We start from the raw sequence: 20,435 nt of genomic DNA on the forward strand, positions 1-20,435 counted from the left end.
GTTACGCAGTTAGGTTTAGGAAACACACATCAATCACATTGATGTATTGGGGAAATGCATATCACTCAAGTTGCCAGCTTCAGGAGGCACACAAAGATTCCACTGCTGGGTTTAGCAAACATGTATCAATCACACTGCCACACTCAGGAAACGCACATCACTCACAATGTCAGATTCAGAAAGGGTGCATTGCTCACAAAGCTGAGTTCAGGAAAGTACATCATTCACAATGCCAGATCCAGAAAACACACATCAGTCGGATTCATGAAACAATTATCACTTGCTCTGCATGTTTGGAGAAGTGCATGTCACTCATATTGCTGGCTTCAGCAATCGCCAGTCACTCATATTGCCTGCTTTAGGAAACACTCTTCAGAACACCCACATCAAACTACGATTTATCGAGAATACCTTTGCCGTCAGCACCATAATCCCATTCAAACTAATCTCCAAGATCATTTCCCCTGTATCCACCTGTACAAAGACTGCCAAAGAACGGAAGGCTAGGGTCCTAATGGACAGAAGCCAGATGTCATTAATAGAGTGGGTGCAACAGTGGGCTTGGAGGCGACAGGCAGACGAGCCTGCTTCTGTGATGTACCTCACTCTGACATCACTTAAACTGGCGAGTTCAGGAAATACACTTCACCTATACTGGACAGGTGCATAGATAGGCAAGCTTTAGAGGGATAAAGGCAGGCAATGGGATTAGCTCAGGAAAGCAACGATATGGATGAGTTGAGCCAAAGGAGCTTTTTCCATACTCTACATCCTGTGACTCCTATCACCTATGCTGTCGGATTCAGGAAACCCATTTTACCCACACTGTGGTGTTCAAGGAACACCCACCACCCAGTCTGCTGTATTCATGTAACGCATACCACACACAATGTTATGTTCAGGGAACATACATAGCCCCACACTGTAGGGTTCATGCAATGCATGCACCATTACAATTAAACCACAAAGTACTTGTGCTATAAGTCCAGGTGCTTGTGCTATATATCTCCCAATCATTGGCTCCCCGTAACTGGCCTGACTCATACCTATCTGCAAACTTCTCTCCTCTACCTAAAATGAGTCACTATGTTCAGGGAGCATATACTGTACATACATCATTCACATCACCTGTTTCAGAAAATGCACGTTGCTCACTCGCCAAGATTCAGCAAACGCACTTCATTGGTGCTGCTGCTTTGGGGAAATGTAATCACTCACACTGTCAGGTTTTAGGGTGACGCAGCATTTAGGAAACGCTTATCACTTGCAGCAGGGTGATAGGGAAGGTGAACCAAAAGAGAAGAAACACAGATGGATAAAGTGACGCAACAATAGCCCCTTGCATTTCCACTTGTGTCGTTTATATCCCAACAGAATGAATGTCGATTTTGGTGTGGTTTACAATTTTTATTTCACTGTATCTTGATACATATGACAATAATAAACTAAGTTAAACTATAGTAATGTGTATTGAGGCACAGTGTTTAGAAACTTTAGTTTTCACACTATCCAATTGAGTCGGATATTATACATGAACACAATCAAGCCATGCACAATTACAACAAGTAGTGCAAGAAGAACAATACTAGAGTGTGGAGTATAGTTTACAACATTATAATGTTGCAGTTCCAGGGAAAACAAGCATTGTGCGTTGTGAAGGACCATCCAGTGTTTTGACAACAGCAGGGAAAAAGCTGTTTCTGGATCTGGTGATACGTGATTTCAAGCTGTTATATCTTCTGCCCAACGGTGAAGGGGTGAAGAGTGAATGATAGGGATGAAAAATGTCCTTGATTAGGTTGGATGTTTTCCCGAGGCAGCGTGAAGTGTAGATGAGGTGAGGTGAGATGTCTGATCTGTGTGATTGACCGGACTAGATCCACAACTCTCTGCAATTTCTTGCTGTCTTGGGCAGAGCTGTTCACCAATCGAACTGTGATGAAAGTATGCTTTCTATGAAGTGTTGGTAGAAGTTGGTAGGAGTCATTGAAGACATGATGAACTTCCTCAGTCTCCTGGGGAAATAGAGGTGTTGGTGTACTTTTCTTTGCTGTAACCTCGATGTGGTTGGTCCAGGACAGATTATTGGTGATATTTCTGCAAGGAACATGAAGCTCGCGACTATTTCCATTTCGATCCCATTGACGCTGATTGGGACATGTACTCCACCCCGGTTCCTGACGTCAATAACTAGCTCCTATGTCTTGTGATATTCAGGGAGTGGTTGTTGTCATAACACCATACTACTAAGCTCTCTATCTCCTTTCTGTACTCCAATCCGTCATTGTTCGAGATGCGGCCCATTACATTGGTGCCATGTAGATCCAGTTAAAGCAGAATTTGGCTGCACAGCCGTGAGTGTATAGGGAGTCAAGTAAGCGGCTGAGAACGTATACCGGTGTTGAGAATTATTGTGGAGTACATATTGTCACTTATCTTCACGACTGTAGTCTGTGTGCCTGAAAGTCGCAGATGGGGTGTGGCGCCTCGGTCCATGAGTTTGGAGATGTCTTTAAATGGGATTAGGGTGTTCCAAGCAGAGCTATAGTCAATAAATAGATTTCTGACATAGGTGTCCTTGTTATCTTGATGTTTCGGAAATGAGTGTAGGGCCAGGGTTATGGTACCCCATGAACCTGTTACATCAGTGGACAAACTTCAGGGGATCAAGACTGTCTGGGAGATTGAAGTAGGAAGTAGGTGCACTAAGTAGCAATGTTACAAAATTTTGAGATTTTAAAAATCAAGCCTGTAATGTATTCCATCAGATAAAGCATAAAAAGAACTTTAATTTGACACCTAATTCACTTTCATATCTTCAGTATTAAAAAAGTTATGACCATTTTCATACTCGGAAATTAGCATCTTGTTCCCTATTGCTTTTCCATTGACTTAACACAAAAGCTGTGATCGAGGACAGTCAAAAGCCCATAACTTCCTCAAAAATTAAGAGAACTGAATGAAATGTTCAGTTATTATAGATTGAAGCATTCTGAAACAAATATGAAACGTCTTACTTGGATGACCTGAAATTAAAGCATATAATTAGTTAGTTACCTAATTGTAGCTAATTACAAAATTGACCGATGTGACGGAAACAGTAATAAACACCCAGACTGCCTTGAAAATTCAAATATGTGATATTCTCAAGATCAGAACTTTGATATTATTGTATTACCTGTTGTAAGTCCGTAACAGATATGTAAATAAATTACAATTTCTAGCAATAGACCAAGTCTTTATGGAGAAGATCAGTTGCTAGCTGGTACATTGGCATATCATAATCAGATTGTAACCAATAAGCAACACTACACCTTGTTTTTCCTCAACTTCTCAATTTTGGCATTGTAAACTACAGGTTTTTACTCTTCAAACCACGCATGACATGCATTTCTGCCCACTACTTTCCCATTAAGAATGTCCTGTAGATCATCACATTTGGAGTAGTCCAAATTTGGATAATCTCTGCGAATGCTGTCTAAATCAGTCTCTCTTGCTGGGCATTTGGATTGACAATTTTGCATTTCTTCTTTGGAGACATCTGTTTAAAATGTAAAGAAAGAAAAAAAAACACGGAACAGCATTAACAGAAACAAGTTATTATTTGCAGTTTTAGAAAAAAGGTAGAAATGATAAAGTTAAATGCTAAAACAAATAGTAAATACCCAACAAAAAATTCATATTCAGTTTCATCAAATGAATCTAAATTAGAATTCATCTAAATTCAATTACTAGATCTAAACATCTATCCATTACTTAAGAAAAGGCTAAAAATGTTAAATAGCCTAAGTGTCCAAATAAAAAACTGATCCCATTCACACAAGAATTTACAATATAACATGATTTTTAAATCTCACTGTCATGAACGTATATGCCAAATAGAAGGAATTTAATGTTTAGTTCCCATAAATTAATCTAGAAACATCCATCTCAAAATTATTATTTTGTGCACAATACATTAGACTAAAACTGTTGTGGATATTTAGTATAAAAATATTGATTATGGATAGACAATTACACAAAATATAGACGAATTAGATGCTCTTATGACATGATTGTCAAAAAAAAGAGAATTTTAATCATCTTGTGAGTGGGTGTTTCTGGAATGTGATCGATTAGAATGTGGACGTTGCCGTATATTTTAAGCCTATATCGGCAGGCAAGACACGGCCGATTCGTATGGGGCCTAAATAACATTTTCGCATCGTAAAATTAGACTAAAGCCCCACCCCAGGACGCAAGATTATATGTGAAATAAACGACTTACCCTTTGTTTTGTCCTGATATTGCGGTCCATCATGTTGAAGGCGTTGAGGGCGTTAGAAGTCGCATTTTACTTTAATCCAGAGATTAAAATGTCCAGCGATTTAAAAAAAAAAACGGGAACGGAAGTCCGATCGATTTTTCTTCATCAACAAGCAGCCCGAGGAAATCCCTCTCCGACAATCAATACAAACCTGCATATTAATCCCCCCCTCTAAGGCTCTGGAGTTGCACACACAGCCAGTGGCAGATCGGGAGCGCCGCTGAAGGTAGGTTTTGTAACATTGCTACGCTACGGGCAGTTTCTTGAAGCACTTCGTAATGGTGGATGTCAGCACTACTGGATTATAGTTATTAAGGCATGCTACATTGAATTCTCAAATGTCAGATAAATCTCTCAACACCCCCTTCTCATCCACTGTGTTTTGTCTTGCCTTTATGTCTTGTTTTATACCATTTTCCTCCTGCCCCCAGCACCCAGTTCCTTTTGCTGCCTGCTGCTCATCACACACCCCTCCCTATTCAGAGTCCCCCATTTTCCTTTTACAGCCTCCACCTCCTTCCATCCACTAAACCTTCCTCCGGCTTTGCATTTCACACTTCACTCCTCCTCTTCCTTCCTTATCTGACACCATTTTGCCTCCATTTCAACTCAAGCCTTTGTTACCATTTTCACCCTTCTTCCAATCATCTTGCCAATTGTTGTCCCACCCCTTCCACTCACCCCGCTTTACTAGCTGTCTTCCCCCTACACCATCAGTTTGAAGAAGGGTCCTGGTCCAAAACTTAATTTGGTCAGTGGAGCCTTGCGGGCCAGAGCCAGGATCTCGCGGCCGACAGAGCCTGGGTCGGCGGAGCCAGCGGCTGGGGCCTGGGTCGGCGGAGCCAGCGGCTGGGGCCTGGGTCGGCGCCACGGAGGCATCAGGAGGGGACATGGCGGCAATAGTGGCGAGGTCAGTGCGGCGGTCGATGAGGGTGCCAACCGATAGATGAGGACGGAGCACGTGGGAGTGAGGATGCCGCTGCCGGGGAGAGAAACCAAGGAGGACCCAGCGTGGGGGGACTGCCGTGAGGGAGGGGGAAGAACAATGGAAGACCCGGAGTGGGAGGTCTGCCGTGAGGGAGGGGAGGGGTGGGTAAACACAGGAAGCACTGGCGCGTGATGCTTTGTAACTTTGTCACCGCCCTTTACATGGCAACTATCGCATACCTTGGGTATGCAGGCAAGGAATTTCACTGTGACTTGTCACATGTGACAATAAAGTATTCATTCATTCATTTTCATACTCGGATGTTGCCAGACCTGCAGGTGGATAGGGTGCTGGACTTTGTTAAAGAGGGGAGCAGAAAGGGAAAATATGAACATAGGGCGATGGACTGTGGGTGGCCTGTTTGGAGTGGGAAAGGAAGACATGTGGGGACTGAAATTGTAACATTCAATGTTCATACCATTGAGCCTTAGGTTACCCAAGCACACTATAACTATTTGGCCTCACCGTGGCAGACGGTGGCTGAGGACGACAGGGCAGTGTGGGAATTGTTCACCTAATCTGAGCTTGGCCTCACCAATGTAAAGGAGGCAACATGATGAGCAATGAATGCAATATGCCAGGTTGGAGGAGGTGAACAATTTGCAAGTTGGAAATGTAGCTGTAAGCGTAGATGATAGAAGATGCCTGCAGTCCCACAACAGTCGAGAAATCCTTCCCGTTGGTCTCCCAAACACTCATTCGTATGTGCGGGCTGCATATAAGTAAGACGTTCGTATGTTGGGGAGGAGCTGTATTTTGAGCTGTACTAAACACATCACAAATGTTAAAAATATTGTTAAATGAATCAAATCAACGATGACTGATTGTACATTGCAGTGTTCAAATTGATGCAAGCATGACTACGTCCCTACAGAACTGCTGATTATTTTTTGTAAAGATAATCTGACTTGGACAGGTGATCTAATTGTCCCTAATAATGTCAACAAATTAAATTGTGGTAAGAAATTTTAAATCATGCCAAAATAAATAGAAGATCTATTTATTATTCCCGTTTGAATGTTGAGGAGCATTTCAAGATAGAAGCTATCCAGTCCCTGCAAAACATTGGTTAAATTCACGGTGGTTCTACATAAGGTACACAAAGAATGCAGTCTTCAGATCAATTCAGAACCTCTTTTCATTGATCAAGAGGGAAAATCGTGTCGCCCCAAATGAATGCTGCATGATAAACTCATATCACCTTGCAGAATTTAAAAGCTAACTTCAGAATAGGAAGGTCTTGCAGCCCATCATTGATAATTTCTATTGACTCCTGTAATCCTGACCCCCTTTCATCTGCTGTTATTGAGTGAGTAGCGTTGTTTCTGGTGTTGGTTGTGGGAATGATCAAGCTTGCTTATAATGCTTTGCATAATCAAGGAATATGCATTTTCTGGACATTCCCGAGAAGAACCTTCCTGTGCTAGTTTGAGCAAGGAATATTCTCAGAAGGAAAAGACAAATACTCTTCGATGGAAAAGCAAAATGTTCATATGTCTGACGTAAGAAAATTGCATAAATGCTGGTGTTCAATTAACTAGTTAAGCTACGGTTTTGAGAGTTTAAAGATACTGCACCCTCTTGGTGGTTTTTGGAAACAGAATTCAGCTAATGTTAGCTGCATCCTTCAACAGCAGTGTAACTGTAATTTTGTCATGTGTTTTAAAAGTACTCCAAACCAATTCTAGTAACATATATATGTTTACATTGTTGTGTATAGTTCCCTATTATGAATACTAAAGATGCTTCATTCAAATTATTATTTAAAAAAGATAAAATGTGTTCCTATGATATATTGGATTCTTTGTAATCACCTTTGCCTATTTTCCTTATATATTTCTAGAAGAGTTAGTCTGTTATTTGTTGTAGTGATCATTACTTGTCTTTGTCTGCATCCCTTTATGTCTATTTGTCTCTTGTGGTGTTCCGAGGTATGTATGGCACTCATGAGCCTTCAACCCAATGTGAATGATCTGAAAATAGCAAAAGTCAGAGCTCTTGTGTTCTTGTGATAGCTCTAATTAAAATTATGTTAATGACAACCAGTCTCATCGGTGAATCCATCATAATATTTGCATTTAGATAAAGATGTAAATATCAGTATACACAGTGTATGTGGTGTTCATGTATTTTCAAATAATTTATCGTACATGTAATTTTTTAATGTTCCCTGTTACATTCTGGGGTGCATGCAACTAGTTAATTTAAACAAAATTAAGCTAGACGTCTAGAAAACAGTTTTTATTTAAGGGAAATGGTGCATTTGAAATGGTACTTTTTTTAATTCAGCACTGAGCAGACCAGCATATGGCATACTGTTTCTTCAACCCAGTACAACATGTGCAGTATATCCTGTAACAAGATAACATGGGATAAAATAATAATACAAACTATGACTTTTATAGCTTACCCCAATGGAATGAATTGCCAACAAGACCATCGAAGAGACTCAGCAAGATGTATTCTTCTCCCGATCTGGACCAGTATGTTGCGTTTTATCCATTCTACATTTTACAAACTTGTATTCATTAAGCTATTGTCAAGAAATAGTTAAGATCCTTAAAAAAGCACTTTGTTGATTGAGTAAATTACTTGTTTGTTTACATCAGTTCTTCTATTTCACACAAGCAATCAAATGAGACATTAAATGCAAGCTCTTTAATTTTGATTATTTATTGGTGTAAATTATTAGCCAGTTGGCATTAAAATAGATACTTGTGTGATTTATTATTTGCATTTACAGAACGTCACCGCTTTCATTTCAGTTGCGCTGTCCATGTATTTTGTACATTATTGTGGACACGTGGTTGTTGCTGGGCTCTGGCTGAGTGTGAATTTCCAGGACGTAAATCGATCAAACTTAAATATGCCCAGAGTACCACAACCAACCTTTGCAGACGGATAAAACTATTGATTACAATTTTTGCAGTTACTTTATGTTGTGAAGAAATGTTGTAAAAAAAAAGTTCTGATATCGACAGGGGCAGGTAAACGGAATGATCTGACATCAAATTTCCCATGAACTAAGCCAAGTATGTCGGTAGTCAATCATTCTACTAAGAGATGAATAGGCATGGGTTAAAAGACAAAGAATCTAAACAGTAAAATAGATATAGAAAACTTTGGCGCCGACCTGTAGGGGGTATGGCTGCCTAGCCTGCAGCTGTCTGTTTTTCATTTCTTTTTTCTTATTTTTAGTTAGTTTAGTGTTTTGTTTTTAAGGAGTTCTAGCTTTTTTATGTATGGGGGAAGGGGGGGGAAGGGGGAAACGAATTTTCAGAGTCCCTACCTGGTCGGAGATGCAACTTTTCTCCGGGCTGCACTTTCGACCCGTCCTCGCGGCCTACCAGCGGGCCTGGAGCGGCATTTCCTGAGGGGACCGCCCGGAGCCTCGGCATCGGCGGCATCGGCGGCATCGGCGGCGGCTGCGGAGCTGCGGGTCCGAGGAGCGAGGGGACCGCCCGGAGCCTCGGCATCGGCATCGGCGGCACCGGCATCGGCGGCGGCGGAGCTGCGGGTCTGAGGACGGCGGTGCAGCGCTGGAGCGCCATTGCGGGGCGGGCGGTGCCTTGCCTGAGTCGCCGCGCTGGAAATCCGGTGAGCTGGGACCGGCGTTAAAAACATCGCGGAGCTGCAGGCGGCGGCGCCGAACTTTACACCGGGAGCCTGGGATCTCGCGACGAGATCGCCAGTTGAGCTCCATTCGGCGCGGCCTTGTCGGCTCCGGAAGCCACGGTCTCGAGTAGGGAGGCGGCCGTTCCAGGGTTCCCATGCCGCTGAGAGGACTCTCCCGACGCCGGAACATCATCACCCGGCGAGGACGGCCTGGAACATCGGGCCTCCGTAGAGGCAACTGTGGAGGCCTCAATAGGCCCGACTATGGGTGGACATTGGGGATGGGACTGGACTTTGTGCCTTCCCCCATAATGGGAACCATTGTGGGGGGATGTTTTTATGTTAAAGCTATTTATTATTGTTATGTTTGTATTCTTTTTTATGTGCTGCATTGGCAAAAGGAATTTCACTACATCTAGGTGTATGTGACAATAAATCAACCTTTGACCTTTGACCTTTGATATAGATTAAATATTAAAATGTAAGGAAAACATAGAGATAAAATATTAAAGTTAGTTATGAAGTTGTAAGAGATTGTATTTAAAACTGTATCTTCTATGAACATATCATGGTATTAATTCCCAATGTGAATTATTACATAATATGAGGTGAGCTTTAAAATGCACAAACTAACATTTTACAAAAAACACTAATCTGTCCAGAATGTACATGAAACCACAGACTTAAAATGGTTTCAAATGTGGTGATATTTCGATACTGGGGTGAAAAGTCTCCACGAATAGGCAGGGACGTGGAAATGGCATTACATAAGATGGGTAGCAATCTTTTTAAATGGTGGAGCAGGATTTGAGCACACGATGTGAGATAATTTGCTCGATTATGATATGCGTAGGTCATGAGACCTAATTCTGATATACCATTAAATTGTAGAATGACAGTATTTAGAAGTGTTTGGTAAACATTTCATAGTCATTTGCACTTCCTGAAGACGACTCCTCAGCCTGGAACCAATAGGATGTGACACCCTGCACAGGACAAACAGTCAGTGCTACACACAAGAATTACGTGGCCGGCAGTCATTGCTGGTTTGGAAATCCCAGGCGAAGCAGTCAGTTTAAGTGAGGAAATAATTGGACGAGCAATCATTTCTGTTTAGAAAATCACAAGATTCCTTGTGAGTCCAGTTAGGAATTTACAAGACGGTCAGTCACTGCTAATTAGGATGGTACAGCCCTAGGAGGTAGCTATAGTTGGGAAATCTCAGGACAAATAGTCATTGGAAGTTAGAAAATCACTTGACCACAAGCACATAAGAATTGAAGTGGGAACAAACCACTCAGCCTTGCTTGCCAGCCTTGCTGTTAAATAAGATCATGCCTAATCTTTTACTTCAGCGCTACTTTCTTGCACTAACTTCGAATCCCTTGACACCCTTAATATCTAACTATCTGTCCATAATAATACCTGGCAACTGAGCCTCCATAGTCCTCTTAGGCGGAGAATCTGTAAGGTATGCTTCCCGATGGGTGAAGAAATGTCTTCTCTTCTCAGTCCTTAGGCATTTCATAAAGTCCCTCGAGGTACACTGATCCAGATTAAGATGCAAGCGATCCATGGCGACATGGTTGTTTGGATTCAGAACTGGCTTACTCATAGAAGGCTGATGGTTGCGATGGAAAGGTGCTATTCTGGCTAGGGTAGACAGTTAGAATCTTTTTCCCAAGGTGGAAATGTTTAGCACTAGGGCTTAGGTTTAAGGTGAGAGGAACAAAATTAAAGGAGATGTGCGGGGCAAGTTCTTTACAGAGAGAGTAGTGGGTGCCTTGAATGCGCCGCCAGGCCTGGTGGTTGAGGCTGAGATGATAGTGGCATTTAAGAGGCTTTTAGATAAGATATGACAAAATGGTGGGATATGGATCACATGCAGGCAGAGGAGATTAGTTTAACTTGGCACCATGTTCGGCACGGATGTTGTGGGCTGGAGGGTTTGCCCCTGTGGTGCACTGCTCTATGTTCCTGAACAACTGATTCTTATTTTGTCTCACATCAGTCTGAAGTGGGTCTCAACCCAAAACGTTGCCTATTTCCTTCGCTCCATAGATGCTGCCTCACCCGCTGTGTTTCTCCAGTATTTTTGTCTATCTTCGATTTTCCAGCATCTGCAGTTCCTTCTTAAACACTTATTTTAAGATTGTGACCTCTGGCTCTTGATACTCCTCGGTAAATTCTGCATTTACCGGTACCCTGTTAATATTTGTAAGGAAATGTGCCTCATTCTTCTGGGCTGAAAAGATTTTGAACCTGTCTACTTATTCTCTACACTTATGACAAACCTGGGAACCATGGACCATTATGGCGCTCCACCTATTACTCATATATCTTTCCTGAAGTAAGACCTGTACCTGTCATAATTAGCAAGATGTCCCATGTCTTACACACAAATCCTATACAATAAAGGGCAACATAACATGTGCCCTTCCAAAGTGGTTTGTGATTGGTTGATTGAAAAATACAGCATGGTATCTTGCCCTTTGGCCCGCTGAGTCCACGACAAACATCGATCACCTGTTCACACTAGTTCTATGTTATACTACATTCCCATCCATTCCCTACACATTATGGGCAATTTACAGAGGCCCATTAAACTACAAACCAGCAAGTCTTTGTGCTGTGGGAGGAACCACTGTCTGTGCTGTGCGTCGGGGAACCGCTCTTAGGGGGGGTGGGGGGTGGTCGAACAAAGGATGACCTTGGGGAACTGCCGTGGGGGGGAGAACAATGGAGGACTTGGCACGGGATACCTTGTAACTTTGTCGACGCCCTTTTTGTGGCGACTCTTTGCATACCTTGGGGATGGAAAACAAAGAATTTCACTGTGACTTGTCACATGTGACAATAAAGTATTCATTCCTTCATTCATTCATTTATTCAAACTGGAGCCCTTAAAGGAAACCCACACAGTCACAGGGAGAATGTACAAACTCCTCACAGACAGCACCCGAGGTTGCGATCGAGCCCAGATCTCTGGCAGTGTGAGGCAGTGGCTTTATCCGCTGCATTACTGTGCTGCAGCTTCTTCACAATTAGTGATAAAATATAGAACAAAACAGCACAGGAGTAGATCCTTTGGCCCAAAATGTTTGTGCCAAGCATGATATCCTGTGCTGTCCCTGATCCATGATATCTGCCTATATATAATCCATATCACTCTATTACCTGCATATCCATCTGCTTTTCCAAAAGCCTCTAAATGCCACTACTAAGTGTAGATTGGCTATTGCATGCTAGACAATCAGAGGGTTTGTTAGTAGGAGCCCCGCCTAGTACATGCTTTATAATATTAGAAACTCGCCTATGTCAGGCAGTAGATGTAGCAGCTTGGACATGTAATGTACTGCATATCCAATACTGTAAGTAGTTTAATAAAGATGTGTTGTATCTTTATTGTGTATGAGTCTGGTAATTACATGGTGTCAGAATAAGGAGTAAGCCATTTAGAACGGAGATGAGGAAACACTTTTTCACACAGAGAGTTGTGAGTCTGTGGAATTCTTTGCCTCAGAAGGCGGTGGAGGAAGGTTCTCTGGATTCCTTCAAGAGAGAGCTAGATAGGGCTCTTAAAGATAGCAGAGTTAGGGGATATGGGGAGAAGGCATGAACGGGGTACTGATTGGGGATGATCAGCCATGATCACAGTGAATGGCGGTGCTGGCCACTCCTGCACCTATTGTTTATTGTCTAATGTCTACTGTATCTGCACCATCTCATGGCAGTGTGTTCCAGATACACACCATTCTTTGTGTACTAAAACTTGCCCAGCACATCTCCTTTAAACTGTACACCTCTCACCTTAAAGCTATGCCCTCTAGTGTTTGATTTTTCCATCATGGAAAAAAGATTCTGCCTGTCTATCCTTTCCATGCCTCTCATAATTTTATAAACCTCTATCCCTGTAACCTCTGATGTTCCAAAGGAAACAATCCAAGTGTGTCCAAACTCTCCTTGTAGCTAATACCCCCTAAACCAGGCATACGTTACCCATTTCTTCTCTCCAGAGATGCTGCCTGTCCCGATGAGTTACTCCAGTATTTTGTGTCTCTCTTTGAGTTAAACCGGTATCTGCAGTTCTTCCCTACACATCTTTCAGGTAAACCTCCTCTGCCCCCTTTCCAATGCCACCACATCCTACCTGTAATGGGGTGACCAGAACCGCACACAATACTCCAAATGTGGCTAATCAAAGTCCTGTAAAGCTGCATCAGGACTTCCTGACTCTTATACTCAAAGCCCACAATGCCCAAGCATACAATATGCCTTTACCACTCTATCAACTTATGTTGCCTCTTTCAGGGAGTCGTGGACTTGGATTTCAAGATTCCTCTGTTCATCAGTGCTGTTGAGGGACAAGCCATTAATTGTCTCTTTCCCCCCTTACATTTGACCTCCCAAATGCAAAACCTCACACTTGCTCAGATTAAACTCCATCTGCCATTTTTCTGCTTAGAGTATTTTGTCGCTGATCTCTATACTTGGACATCCTTCTTGGACAGCCTTCTTTACAGTCTGCTCCAGCAATGTCGGTGTAATCTGCAAACTGACTAACCGACTCGTCTATGTTTATGTCTAAGCCATTTATATATCATAAACAACAGAGGTCCCTGCAGAGATCCCTGAGGAACACAACTGGTCACAGGGCTCCTGCCTTCCACCAGAACCCTCTGCCTTTTACCAGTAAGCCAGTTCTGAATCCATACAACCAAGTCACTGTTAATCCAGTGCATCTTCTGAAGCATTTGGGGAGTTTATTAAATGCCTTATGAAAATTCATGTAGACAACATCCACAACTCTACCCTCATCAATCACCTTTGCCATCTCCTCAAAAAACTTGATCAAATTAGTTCTTTACACAGAGAGTAGTGGGTGCCTCGAATGCGCTACCAGGGCTGGTGGTTGAGGCTGATATGATAGTGGCATTTAAGAGGCTTTTAGATAGGATATGACAAAATGGTGGGATATGGATCACATGCAGGCAGAGGAGATTGGATTAACTTGGCACCATGGGAATGAGAAGGAACCTCTGCAAGTTCCCGTCTAAAGCCTTCAAAATCAGCCTTGCCCTAATTAAAGTATCTTAACTTGTGGACCAGTCCTATCTTTCTTCAAACTTATTTAAAAACCAATAGAATTATGGTCACTTGTCCCAAAGTGTTCCCACCACTGACACTTCAATCACTTGCCTCACCTCGGTCATTTACTTCTCCAGTCATCATTGATTTATTCATTCTAATGTATTTTATTTTCTCTTTGTTGAAGCACCAGTATTTCTGAATTCCAGTTAAACAGAACCTTTGCCCCTCCAGTATTTTGTGGTGTCTATGAAGAAATAACCAAAGAAATTGTTCAGTTCCTCTACCAGGTCCACATAGCCCTGTATAAATATTGCTTCATTGCCTCATTTGCCCTCGCCAACTTTTAGCTTAGAAGTGCTTACAGTCTGCTTTATGTTCCTCTCTAGTTTACTCCCATTTTCCCTTTATTTATTGTTTTCTTGGTCAAACTTTGTTGAATTCTAAATCACTCACAATACTTAGCCTAACTTTTTTTTCGGGCAACTCTCTAATCCTTTTTCTCGTTTTAATACCGCGTTTAATTTTGTTTAATGTTGGCAGGACCAGGGAGATTATTGGCATTGCATATCAACCAATCAGAAAATGTTAAAGATTGTCTTTTTAAGTTAGTTTGGAAGCTCTTAAAAGCATTTTCTCGTCAATCAGAGAGTTCACTCTGACCAAAGAGTTGAACTCGTATTTCTTTTATAACCTTAAAGAAATAATGTTGTCAAAAATATTAAACCAAATTCACATTAATTAATATTTTTGTTACATAATAAGAAGACACTGAATCTGCAAACATCATTTAATTCATACAAATTATGTTTAGAAACTATCACCAAGATAAAAAAAATCATTAAAAAAACATCAAAATATTCATCGTCATCCAGCATAGAAACAGGCCCTTTCGCCCAACTAGTCCATGCTGAGCGAGATGCCCCATCTAAGTTAGTCCCATTTACCTGTGTTTGACCCATATCCCTATAAGTCTTTCTTACCCGTGTATCTATCCAAGTGTCTTTTAAATGCTGTTATACTGTAGTATCTGCCTCAACTACCTCCTCTGGCAACTCAGCAGGTTTGTATTAAATCTTGTCCCTCTCACCTTAAACATATGTCCTCTTGTTTTTGGTTCCCCTACCTTGGGTAAAAAACTCTGCATTCACCCTATCTATTAGTTTATTTAGTTTAGCTTAGAGATACAGCGTGGAAACAGGCCCTTCGGCCCACCGAGTTCACACCGACCAGCGATCCCCGCTCATTAACGCTACCCTACACACACAGACTAGGGACATTTTACTCTTATAATAAGCCAATTAACCTATAAACCTGTACGTCTTTGGAGCGTGGGAGGAAACCAAAGATCTCGGAGACAACCCATGCGGTCACGGGGAGAATGAACAAACTCCATAGACAGCACCCGTAGTTGGGATGTAATCCAAGTCTCTGGCGCCGCAAGTGCTGTAAGGCAGCAACTCTAGCGCTGCACCACCGTGCATTCTCCTCATGATTTTATACACCTCCATAAGATCACCCCTCAGCCTCTTGTGCTTCAAGGAATAAGCCTGTCCTAGCCAGCACAATCTTTCCCTCAAATCAAGTCCTTCAAGTTCTGGCAACGTCCTTGTAAATCTTATCTGTGCTATTTCCAGCTTAACAACATCCTTCCTCCCACAGGATGACCAAAACTGAACACAGTATTCCAAATATGGCCTCATCAACGTCTTGTACAACTGTAACATAACATACCAACTTCTATACTCAATACCCTGACTGATGAAGGCCAATGTACCAAAAGCCTCTTGACCACCCTATCTATCTGTGATGCCACTTTAATGGAACTATGTAGAAACATAGAAACACAGAAAATAGGTGCAGGAGTAGGCCATTCGGCCCTTCGAGCCTGCACTGCCATTCAATATGATCATGGCTGATCATCCAACTCAGTATCCTGTACCTGCCTTCTCTCCATACCCCCGATCCCTTTAGCCACAAGGGCCACATCTAACTCCCTCTTAAATATAGCCAATGAACTGGCCTCAACTACCTTCTGTGGCAGAGAATTCCAGAGATTCACTACTCTCTGTGTGAAAAATGTTTTCCTCATCTCAGTCCTAAAAGATTTCCCCCTTACCCTTAAACTGTGACCCCTTGTTCTGGACTTCCCCAACATCGGGAACAATCTTCCTGCATCTAGCCTGTCCAACCCCTTAAGAATTTTGTAAGTTTCTATAAGATCCCCCCTCAATCTTCTAAATTCTAGCGAGTACAAACCGAGTCTATCCAGTCTTTCTTCATATGAAAGTCCTGACATCCCAGGAATCGGTCTGGTGAACCTTCTCTGTACTCCCTCAACGACAAGAATGTCTTTCCTCAGATTAGGAGACCAAAACTGTACGCAATACTCCAGGTGTGGTCTCACCAAGACCCTGTACAACTGCAGTAGAACCTCCCTGCTCCTATACTCTAATCCTTTTGCTATGAATGCTAACATACCATTCGCCTTCTTCACTGCCTGCTGCACCTGCATGCCTATTTTTAATGACTGGTGTACCATGACACCCAGGTCTCGCTGCATCTCCCCCTTTCCTAATCGGCCACCATGGCCACAATGTACCTGTACTTCTAAATCCCTCTGCTCTACAATATTTGCCAGGGCCCTACCATTCACAGTGAAGGTCCTGCCCTAGTTTGACTTCCCAAAATGCAACACCTCACACTTTTCTGTATTACACTCCAAATATTAGCAATAATTATTCCTCAGCCCACGCCCACCTGATCAAAGGCCTGCTGTAATTTTTGAAAACTTTCTTCACTATCTACGATATCACCCACTTAAGTGTCATCTGTAAATCTACCAATCATACATTGTACATTTTAATCAAAATCGTTGATATAGATGATAATCAGCAATGGGTCCGGCACTGATCCATGAGGCTTACAACTCGTCACAAATATTACAACGAGATCAACCAGTAAAGCAAGTCAAGGAATGACAGGTAGAATTTAACTTGGACAAATGTGAAGTGTTACGTTTTCAGAAGTTCAACCAGAGCAGGTCTGAGACAGTAAATGGCAGGGGCCTAGAGACTGTTGTAGAACAGAGAGACCTAGGAGTACAGTGCACAGTTCCCTGAAAGTGGTGATAAGGGTAGACAAGATGGTGAAGGAGGCATTTGATATGCTTGCTTTCATTGGTCAGAGTTGGGATATAATTCGAACAATTGTAGAAGATTTTAGTGAGATCATACTTAGAATATCATATGTAGTTTTATTCACCCAGCAAAGAGAAGGATATCATGAAGCTGCATAGTGTGCAGAAAGGATTTACAAGGATGTTATCAGGACTGAAGGGCTTGGGTTATAAAGAGAGACTGGATAGATTGGGACTTTTTTTCCTGTAGGGGGATGGGGCATGACCTTATTGAATTATACAAAATCATGAAAATCATAAAGTGAATGGGCACAGTCTTTTACATGGCGCAGGGGAGTCTAAAATTAGAAAACATAAGTTTAAGGTGGGAGGGGAAAGATTTAAAAAGGACTGAAGGGCATCTTTTTAACACAGAGAGTGGTGAATATATGGAATGAGCTGGCAGAGGGAGTGTTAGAGGTGGGTAAGATCACAACATTTAATAGACATTTGGACAGTACACTGAGATAAATGGTTTAGAGGGATTTGGGCTGAATGCAGGCAAATGGGTATAGCTCAAATAGGCAAATTGCTCAGCATGGATGAGTTGGAGAGAAGGCCTGTTTCTTTGCTGTATAGCTCTACTACTTTGACTCTATTTGGAATACCTCCTTGAATAAAATATAATCACACCCAGAATAGACTTGGATGATTATTTGGTGAGGCATGGTGTGGCTATATTTGGAGAAAAAGTAGAGAGAAAACTAGAAGGAGCTTTTCTTTTATTTTAAATTAGGTAAACAATGTCAAGTTAATAAATATACTTTGCACAAGAATAACAATAGGAATAACGGCAATGACTAGCAAAATACTATTGTCAACAACTAGCAAAAATTACAGAATGTAACTGCTTACTTTTAGCGTACTGAATATGAAAATAGTGACGTATATACTTCATTTATATAGCGGATTGGTGATACTTATTCTTTGAGTACTTTTGTACAATATTAATCTTCTAGTACTTATAGTACTTAGTACAATATTGTACTTTATTTAAGGAAAGATGTAAATTCATTGCTAATAGTAAAAAAAGGTTTGCTAGCTTGTACAGATAATCCCTGAGTTACGCCTATTTGGGTAATAGAAATTTGGACTTGCAAAATCCATAAATAATGACTCAAAAATGTGAGATTATGGAATAAAATTCACTCTTACATAATTTGAAATAAGTAAACACAAATTATTTTTTCCCCCAACTCGCTTTCCTTGATCTATGTGCAGATGACATGGCTTCACGTTACAGAAAATCATAAGATGGACTGTTTTTCTTTGACTATTGCCTCCTCCCGGTAATTCAGAAGTCACCTGTACTGGAATAGGCAGCTTGTCTTATGAGGAAAGGGTGTAATACTTGAGTCTAAAGAAGGGTCCTGGCCCGAAATGTCACCTATCCATGTTCTTCTGAGATTCTCCCTGATCCACTGAGCTACTCCAGCACTCTATCCTCTTTTGTAACCAAGCATTTGCAGTATCTTGTTTCAACATGGAGTTGAAGTTACATTTAGATCAGCCTTGGTCTTATTAAATGGCGAAGCAGATTCAAGGAGTGGCCATCTATTGCTCTTAATTAATGTAGATGTTTGTAATTAGCAACAATAGTATCGATGGGCTACCTTTGATTAAAGATAATTTCTATTCACTGTCAAATTCATATGAGAGGGTGGTGGAGGCATGGGGGTGTGTTTGAGGTTGGATTGTGCCTGGATCATTATCTAGCATGTACCTAGTAGCTATTGGTACATTGATACCAATTGCACGAGGTATATAATCACTAATGGTTGTTAATTTATTTCGTCCTTAATGGTGGTTTAACTCTGATGATTACAAATTGCAATGTAACAACGCAAATGCATCTTACAATTCAAATTGTTAATTTTATGTTGGTGGAAAATGAAAGTTAAATTTAATTTGTATAAATGAAAATATGCTGTTAAATACATTAAAATTGTAGTCTATATTCCTTGCATTTTAAGTGAGGAAATCATTTCGGTTTGTTGTTATTTGGAACTGACAAGACTGACAATAAATGTGTCCTCATAGCTATGACTGAAAATATAAATACCAGGCTATGATTACATATTTAACTAAATATATCTCATGTAATGGCCCCAATGGTGGTTTTAAGATCGTCACTGAGACCCTTCTGCGGAAAATGTCGTGCATCACCATCTGAACTGAGCAGCACTGAATTTTTCCTTGGAAATTTGGGGTGGTGGAGCATTTTAGTGTTGCGTAATTATCTCAACATAAAAGCATTCTGAAATAACTGCCTTACTTTAGTTTATTCATTCCTTCACAGACGTCTGCATCAGCAATTTGAGAGCTATAAAGAGCAGATAAGGAAGATTGGTGATGAAGCCCGGCGTTATCAGGGGGAACACAAGGATGATGCTCCAACATGTGGGATCTGCCTCAAAACCAAGTTTGCCGATGGCTGCGGCCACATCTGCTCTTATTGCCAGACTAAGTTTTGTGCCCGGTGTGGAGGTCGGGTTACTCTTCGCTCAAATAATGTGAGTATACCTGCCAATCTATGCATAACTAAAGCTCTGATCTTGTGCTCTTCCGGTTTGCACTGTTTTTCTATTTGCGCAAAAACAGTACCCGATAGCGCTACGATTTTTCACCAGCTCACTCACCGTTCTCCCCTGCTGCGTGTGCACCACATTTTGTTCTGATCGGTGGTATAATGTAAAAGTTAGCGAGGTTTAAAAATCGTAAAAACCGCGCATGCGCAGATCGATCTGCCAGTCTGCGCCGTGCGAATTAGTCTCTTCTCCTGTCGCTCAGAGGGACGGTCCGGCCCTGTCCTGTGCCATCGCGTCTTTACTGGAGCTGAGGCAGGCTGGCGGAGGTCTCCAACCAGATACCATTTTCGGAGGGACCGGAAGCGGCCCGACCTGGCGCAGCGATGTCGCCAAATGGAAAGTTTGTCGATGTCGCAAAAACGGAGAGGAGTTAAGGAGGGAGTGACTGGGGGTAGGGGAAAGGAAAGGTGAGGGAGGGATTGGGGGAGGGTAGGAGGAGAGGGAAAAGAAGATGGGGAGGGGGGGGAGTAGAGGAGGGGGGAGTGCGGTAGGTCGGGAGTGGGGAATAGAGGGAGAGGAAGGCAGTGGGGGAGGTGAGGAGGGATAGCGGGGGGGATATGGGAGGTGAAGCGTGGCGGACGCCGGGGACAGAGGGATAGGATGGGGGTAGAGAGGTGAGAGGAAGGAGGGAGGGAGTGACTGAAAGTAGGGGAAAGCAGAGGGAGAGAGAGG

The 20,435-nt window shown here is 42.0% G+C and overlaps 1 protein-coding gene across 13 annotated transcripts in view; it reads left to right on the forward strand.

The window, feature by feature from the left end:
• The window catches only part of LOC116973092 (regulating synaptic membrane exocytosis protein 1-like), a 408,478-nt gene that overhangs the window by 185,187 nt on the left and 202,856 nt on the right, over window positions 1-20,435 (forward strand). For all 13 annotated transcript variants that reach the window (XM_033020788.1, XM_033020775.1, XM_033020780.1 and 10 more), the window contains exons 2-3: window positions 7,700-7,777; window positions 19,475-19,688. In XM_033020788.1, coding sequence (XP_032876679.1) covers window positions 7,700-7,777; window positions 19,475-19,688 — 292 coding nt within the window. The remainder of the gene's footprint in view (window positions 1-7,699; window positions 7,778-19,474; window positions 19,689-20,435) is intronic.

Source organism: Amblyraja radiata, chromosome 5 (assembly GCF_010909765.2).
Source record: "Amblyraja radiata isolate CabotCenter1 chromosome 5, sAmbRad1.1.pri, whole genome shotgun sequence".
Taxonomy (NCBI): Eukaryota; Metazoa; Chordata; class Chondrichthyes; order Rajiformes; family Rajidae; genus Amblyraja; species Amblyraja radiata.